Source organism: Gekko japonicus, unplaced genomic scaffold (assembly GCF_001447785.1).
Source record: "Gekko japonicus isolate JY-2015 unplaced genomic scaffold, Gekko_japonicus_V1.1 scaffold3077, whole genome shotgun sequence".
NCBI classification, from domain to species: domain Eukaryota; kingdom Metazoa; phylum Chordata; class Lepidosauria; order Squamata; family Gekkonidae; genus Gekko; species Gekko japonicus.
Window position 1 is genome coordinate 1 of NW_015168135.1, and position 8184 is coordinate 8184.

Below are 8184 nucleotides of genomic sequence, written 5' to 3' on the forward strand. Positions count from 1 at the left end.
GACTAGATGGACCATTGGTCTGATCCAGTTCTTCTTATGTTCTTATTGCTGGAATAGATCGATCATTTTATTTCTCCAGTGTAGAACTTCCTAGCTGTGGTAAAAACCTCAACAGTTCCCCAGTAATATTTAGTAGTACCTTCAAAAGTTCAAGGTGTTGGGCTCTACTGGTAGCAGGGGCTCCTTTGCATATTAGGCCACACACCCCTAGTGTAGCCAATCCTCCAAGAGCTTACAGTAGCCCCAGTAAGAAGAGCTCGGTAAGCTCCTCGTGTGAACGGGGCCCTCCAAGAGCTTACAGTAGCCCCAGTAAGAAGAGCTCTGTAAGCTCTTGGAGGATTGGCTACACTAGGGGTGTGTGGCCTAATATGCAAAGGAGCTCCTGCTACCAGTAGAGCCCTGGAGCCTGTTACACATACAATATTATCTTCTTTAATCTATTAAAACAGTAAGGTAGGTGAGAATTATTATCTTCCAGTTGCAGATAAGAGGCTGAGGGCTTCCCTAAGACCAAATACAGCATTATGGCGGGGGCAAAATTTAGGCCAAGGTACCTAATCTTGATTCTGGAGTCTTGGTGCCATCCTAAACAGAATTAAACACTTCTAAGCTCCTTTACATCAATAGACGGAGAGGCGTGTATCTCTGCATTGGATAACACCATTGGCCACTGTGCTCTATATTCTCTAATGGATTTTGCCTATGGTTATTAGCATTAAATAAAGATTGCATAAACCTGGAAAATCACTGAAATAGAAAAACCAACAGAGGTTGTGTAATTAGTGGAAGGTACAAAGGAAAACACAGTTTGGGATACAATTGTTTACTATTTATTCATTTCTATAAACAACAATATACTCTTGATTTTAAATAAGCACAAGTGCTTGATTAATGTTACAAATGTTCGCATGACCTTTCCAGTGAATTTTACTTTTATGTTATGCTCCTGCTCCATATGTATATGGGTAATTAATTTGCTCTTCATCCTTCTGCAAAAATAACTATGAGGTATAAATTAATAGAAATACCTAATTTAAAATACTGAAATGGATGTTGTGATAATAGCCTTTCCCTTCCCCCTCTCTCAGAAGGAAGAAACAGGAAAAAATGGCCAGGAGTTTGGAGAAAGAAAGGGGCTCAAATAGTCTGTGCACTGGAAGTTCCTCTGAACCTGGGACTTTTAACAAGTGCCTTTGAATGCCTGTGAATTTACTCAGATATCATGAGATCTGACATTTCCATTATTTTAAAGTAAAAGTGGATTTTTTCTGAATTCCATACTCTCCATACTCTGGACTGATGTAGAGATCCTATAGTGTAAGAACAGGGAGAGTAAACTAGTGGGCTGTCGGCCATATCCAGCCTTCAGAGCAATTTTATTTCTCCCACCTAGCACTCCTGCCTCACTTTAATCAAAATGTAATTAAAAGTTTGGGACAGTTTCACTTCTACAAAAAATAAAATTGCTTTTCAAGGTTGTGTGGATGAGAAAGAGATGCTCCATCTCGTTTTTGGATTTGTCTGAGATGTGGCCAGCACGCCTGAGCCCGTATGTGCCCCCTAACAGCGGAACCCTTATTGCTAAGTAGTAATGACTTTGTTACAGAGGCTGATCACTCAAGAGGAGAGTAATTCACATGGCAAAATAGGGTTGCCAGGCTCCAGGTGGGGCCTGGAGATCTCCCGCTTTCGCAACTGCTCTCCAGCTGACAGAGATCAGCTCCCTTTAGGGTTGCCAGGTCGCGGCGGGGGATCGTAGGTCTTCACAGAATCCTTGCCACGGGGACGGCGAGATGTGTTGCACCCGCCATCGCCAGGATCTGACGCTACGCATTGCTCTGGCAACGGGGCTCCAAACAGCCCCGTTGCCAGAGCGACGCATAGCGTCATGTCCTGGCGACGGCGGTGCAACGCGTCTCGCTGTCCCCACGGCAAGGATTCTGCAAAGACATGCAGATCCCCCGCCGCGATTTGGCGAGATTTGGCAGGCCTAGCTCCCCTGGAGAAAATGGCTGCTTTGAAGGGTGGACTCCATGGCGTTGTGCCATGCTGAGGCCCCTCCCCTCCCCAAACTCTGCCCTCTCCCGGATCTACCCCAAAAGTCTCCAGGTATTTCCCAACCCAGACCTGGCAACCCTATGCTAAATAACTTGCAGCCTTCAGACTACGGTTTGTAGTCGATTGTACCACAGGGGCCCCCGACCTTTTTGAGCTTGCTGTCACCTTTCGAATTCCAATGCAGGGTGGTCGGCACATCCACGAAATGGCTGCTGCCAGAGGTGGAGCCATCCACACAGTGTCCCAAGAGTGAGGTTACACATAATTCTAAGAGTAACTCTTAGCATTTTAGGCAAAAGCTGTGTTCAACAGGATGTCTTTTACAAAGGGACATATTGTTTTAAAATAATTTCCTTGCACACATGCAGCTCACCTTCAGTCACACAGTGAAGATCCTTGTGCTGTGGCGGCAGCTGCTGTCAAAGCAAAAACCTGCAAAGCCAATCAGATCTCCAGTGGCCAATCGGAAGCCCTGCTGGCAAAAGCCCCATCTGGCCCCACCTACTTTTAAAAAAGACTTGGCAGGAGACAGGAAGGGTGTTGGTCGGTGCCCTGTTGGGGACTTCTGATGTACAAGAGCTGAAAGTGTCCAGGTACAGTGAATGGGAATACTTGATGCAGCAGCATTCCTGAAGCTAAGAAGGCGTGGACCTGGTCAGTCAGTCGTTCCTATGTTAAAACCAGGAAATTAATTTAATAAATATTTTTAAAAGCATATAAAATGTCAAAAGGTATAGATACAGGACATCCCTACTTGCCTTAGAATTTTTTCAGTTGTAAATGCAAATGTGGAGCGTCTTACAGAACGAGAACCGCAATAGGTGTGGTAATAATACACCCACACATTTAGGGCCAGTCAGTTCTTTGGAACTTCTGCAAGCCTTCGCATTCTGCAAGTTCTTCTTAGAATATAGATTGTTCACCCTAACGAGCTTTTTAAAATTGTACCTTCCCACCAGGCTGATGATATTTATCTGGTATAGTGACTGTGTATCACCCAAACACTGCAGACCCTTCCTCTGTGTGTATGCACGCGCACACGCACACACAAAATCCAGGAGATGAATTCCAGATGCACCTTTGTTTCTAGATACATTTCTAATGCTATTAACGCCTTTGTTTGTTGTCTGTTTCCTTCTTCTATTTAATCAACTCTCTATTGTCTCTATTATGCAATGGTATCTATGCAGGGTTGTGTGTAATCTGCACTTTTAGGTTTCGAAGTAACCTAGATTATATGATAAGAGAAGCTGAACTCCATAGCCTGCATACTTCTTCTATTTAATCAACTCTCTATTGTCTCTATTATGCAATGGTATCTATGCAGGGTTGTGTGTAATCTGCACTTTTAGGTTTCGAAGTAACCTAGATTATATGATAAGAGAAGCTGAACTCCATAGCCTGCATAGCCTGACACTACATCCTCACACCTGGACAACCGGAAACCCTGTTCAGCTGCTTCTGTGGCTTCTGAGGCTACAAGCTTATCTTGGTAGTCATCAGGCCTAAAGAATTATCCTTTAAAAAGTAAGAAATAGCCACCAAGATTCTTAGGAAGCTAGCCTGTGCCAAATTCCATATTTTGTGCTTTTTCTGCACGTATGCTGAGTCTTGGAATACACACAGCCCTGCTTATTCCCCACCACCAAGCGATGGGAAAGTTGAGGTGGTGACTTTACAGTGTTCCCTCTAAGCTGAGTTAGTGTGAGCTAGCTCACAGTTTTTTATCCCTCGGCTCACAGATTTTTTTGTCTTTGCTCAGGAAGGATGGCTCCGGAGCAAATCAATCTGTGCAGCAGCCAAATCACTCGCTCACAACTTTAAGGCCAGGAGCTCACCAAGTGGAATTTTTGCTCAGAGGACTCTACAGCTTAGAGGGAGCACTCCTTTGTTTTACTTGGCTGCCTCTTATTCTAAAGCTCTGTTGCCTTCAAGGATGTAATATCTCTTCTTGTTTTAGAAGTAGGTATTTTTTATCCAAGGGGTGCCTCAATTGACTCTGAAGCAACCCCCCTCCCCATAAATACTGATCCTTGCAAGCCCAATAATAATAATAATAATAATAACCACACCAGGAAGACTTCCTTCTCCTAACCATGCTGAGTGGGGGGTGCCCTGTTTTCCCTTTTCTGATTTTGTTTTTCTACTGTTTAATGTCATTTGATTCCCACACGTGAGTACACAATCAGAGGTGGTTGGTGGTAATCAGGGGTCATTTCGTAGAAAAAGAGGGGCAGGAGCTCATTAGCATAACTCATTAGCATAACTTATTTGCATATGCCACACCCCCTGACATCACCGGAGGTGTGTCAGAAGGCAACACCCACCGCTCAGGCTCCACTGGACTGTTTTGGATTGCTAGCTTTTTTGGGGGGGACGGGACGTGCAGATCTGTCCTCACAGAGGAGGGAGAGCTTGTACCTGAATAAAACTGGGTCTTAAAGGTGCCACTGGACTGTTTTGGACCGGGAGTAAGATGTTGGGGCCAGTCCCGCCATTTGATGCGCTGCTGTGTTTGCTTTTGCATCTGGCACTTTCTCTACCTCTCTGTTTTTATCCGTTGCCAGCGTGTATAATGCCGACACATTTTTATCAACATAGGTGATCCGCAAGGGCTGGCTCACCATCAACAACATTGGCATCATGAAGGGTGGCGCTAAAGAGTACTGGTTTGTCCTGACAGCGGAGAACCTCTCGTGGTACAAGGATGACGAGGTAAGAGCCCTGAGCTGCTCAAGTCTGAGCCCCTCGGGATCCACTTTTGAATGCTGTAATTTTCCATAGAATTAGGCCATACTAGAAATGGTTATATATCTGGAAATCGTTATCTGTTTTTCTCAGTGTCGGATTATCTGCAGAACTTGGGACACGTAGTCAAACTCAGACCAATTTCACACAAGAGCTGCGCCGCGGTCGCGCCTCCCTTTGCCCCGCTTCTATCGGTCAATTTCCCACTCGAAGCCGCGTGGCCACATTCTGACCCACGGCTTTCTCCGATTTCCTCCGCGCTTTCGTGATCCTCAAAAAACAGGATCACGAAACCGTGGGGAAAATTAGGCGAAGCCGCGGGTCAAAATGCGGCCGTGTGTGAAATCGGTCTCAGTGCTCAGACATCCATAGTTGCTTCAGAGAGTGCTTCCATCATCTTTGGGAGTGGGGCTGTGATTAAGGGAGTATTTCCATCTGCAAATTCAGGCACTTTAATATATATATTGTGGTGAATTCTGGAGATGCATGTATTTACATCACCCCAATGCATGGAGTTGGTCAGTGCATTTGTGGTTATAAAGTGTTCTGAAACAATAGAGGAGAAAAAGTGTTGTTGTTAGTGAACCATCACAACAAATTCCCTAGCTAGAAATGGACTTAATAACTCAGATTGCCATTTGTAGAATGTAAATCAGACTCTGAAGAGGATTTCCTGTGTCCAACCAAAATCCAAGACTCATGATTTCTTTTACTGTAAAGCAATCTACCAATGGCCCATTTTTTTAAAAGCCTGGAAAAAATTATTTAGTAGTTAATGGTTTAATGCAGTACAAGCCAGCTTCTTATGTTTATAACTGTATTTGATCCTTTATTCGATATACAAGGTCCAGTTCTGTGACAATGTTACAACAACACTGTCAGGTTCCACAGCCAACAACTGAGTACACGCTTATCAGAAAGGATATACTTTATTGCAGAGCTATAGAGGCAGTAACAAAGTCACTGTTAAGAATGGCAACGTTCCTACAAGCATAATGGGATATAGGGTATTTGTATGCACACACCCCTTTCCATAGGCCAATTAGCCTGACTCCCACGCGGGAGAAGGGGTCCCAGACCGTTAGAGGCCGCAGCTGGGAACCGAAAGCGCTCCCACGGTTCCATGCATCCCAGACACTACACTGGCAACCTGCAAGGTCATTGATAAGACAGCATTACAGAAGCAAAAGTAAAGAAGCAGCCTCTGGCCCACAGATCAAGAGAATGGATCCCTCCCCATCATGGCAGCATAGCTGACAAACACATCCACCCATATACCCATAATCATAGAATCACAGAATTGGAAGGGGCCATCTAGTCCAACCTCCTGCTCAATGCTGGATCCGCCTAGAGCATCCCTGACAAGTGTTTGTCCAGCTGCTGCTTAAAGACTGCCAGTGAGGGAGAGCTCACCACCTCCCTAGGCAGCTGATTCCACTCTTGCACAACTCTTATGGATCCTAAGATCCAGCCAGTACTTCCCGCCCTTAATTTAAACCCATTATTGCAAGTCCTATCCTCTGCTGCCAACAGGAACAGCTCTAAATGACAGCCCTTCAGATACTTAAAGAGCGCAATCCTGTCCCCCCTCAACCTCCTCTTCTCCAGAATGAATAGCCTTTCCTCATAGGGCTTGGTCTCTAGGCCCTCAATCATCCTCGTTGCTCTCCTCTGCACCCGCTCCATTCCGTCCACGTCCTTTTTGAAGTGAGGCCTCCAGAACTGCACACAATGCTCCAGTTGTGGCCTGACCAATGCAGTGTACAGTAGGACTATGACTTCTTGCGATTTGGATGTTATGCCTCTGTTGATACACCCCAAGATCGCATTAGCCTTTTTTGTCGCTGCTTCACACTGGCTGCTCATATTTAACATGGTCAGGGTTCCCTCTAAGCTGTGCTAGGGAGCCACCGGTGCACAAAGTTTTAGCTGGCTGCTCACAGGTTTCAGTCTGCTGCAGCTCCCCTGCACTTTGTGCAGGGCTGCAATTTGTGTGGGGGAGAAGTCCTCTGGCAGAAGCTCTGGAGAGCTTTTCTAGTCTTCTGCCACTAAATTGAAAAAGAAAAAGGGAGTATTTTCGCCAATGCCCTAGTGTAGCTGCATAGTAATGCTAATTTCCTGACCTTCCTTGCAAATTTGCGTGGTTTTCTCTTTGTGATTCTCTAATTTGATCCTGTACACTGGTCATGATCTTGGCAGTTTTTTAAAGCTTGTCCTGTGCGGATTGCACTCTTCCTCCAAATGGATCCATCCCAAGCAATTCTTAAGTCTAGCGATAGTCTCATATCACTAGACTCATGCCGCTTGTAAACAAAATTTAAAAATGAGAGGGAAATGGAGCTTATACACCGATGAAAGGGGAAGGGTGGTGGGAGGTGCAGAGTGGGCCGAATGATCTCGATGTGGGTGGGGAATGACGTTCGAGGAGCAGCAGAAGGGCGGGGAGGGAATCTGTACGCTTTTGAATTACCTTTGGCTTGGAAGCAAAACAAAGGGAATATTTGCACAAGAGCACTCTCAGAAAACTGGGGGAAACAACGACCAGAAAGGGAACTGAGTGCCGAAGGGAGGAAAATTCAGGGGTCATTTCATAGAAAAAGAGGTGCAGGAGCTCATTAGCATAGCTTATTAGCATAACCTATTTGCATATGCCACACCCCCTGACATCACCGGAAGTGTGTCAGAAGGCAACACCCACCGCTCAGGCTCCACTGGACTGTTTTGGATTGCTAGCTATTGGGGGGAGGGGGAACGTTCAGATCTGCCCTCATAGAGGAGGGAGAGCTTGTACCTGAATAAAACTTAAAGATGCCACTGGACTGTTTTGGACCGGGGGGGGCGGGGGAGCTCTGCAACTTACCTGGCTGCTTCTTGCTCTGACTGAGGGCTGCTGGGAGCAAGGGGCGGGGCTTGTTGCATGTGCCCACCCCCTGGGCTCCTTACTGCCGGAGCTCCGCTCCTGTGCGCTCCTGCAGGAAATGACCCCTGGGAAAATTAATGCAGCAGACCAGGTGTGTCGGAACTCATTTGTTATGAGGGCCGGATCTGACATAAATGAGACCTTGTTGGGCCGGGCCGGGCCATGCGTGTCATAAAGTGTAATGCCAGGTAGCAGAGATATAAACTTCATAAAGGACACAAACATAGTTTTCTTTTTTTACTTAAAATAAAGACATGCTTAAAACATTAGCTCTGTAAGCTGCAAGCCTAATTTTGATTTTATTGACATTCACCACAGAAATCTCATGCTCAGAGTTCTGAGTCTAGGACCCAGGTTAAAGCATGAAATGGCTGAGTGATTAAGAGAGTCTGGCAAAGCAAGCTACGATGCAGCAGCAGAACTGGAAGCAGGAGAGGGCCAGTTCCACTGTGGGCCTG

General features: G+C 45.8%; 1 protein-coding gene across 1 annotated transcript in view; it reads left to right on the forward strand.

Moving 5' to 3' along the window:
* Positions 1–4659: 4659 nt before the first annotated feature.
* DNM1 (dynamin 1) overlaps positions 4660–8184 on the forward strand; it is a gene marked incomplete at its 5' end in the record, with an annotated part of 76664 nt that continues 73139 nt past the window's right edge. Inside the window, one exon of the mRNA XM_015414925.1 lies at positions 4660–4773. Within this exon, the coding sequence (XP_015270411.1) occupies positions 4660–4773 (114 nt within the window). The remainder of the gene's footprint in view (positions 4774–8184) is intronic.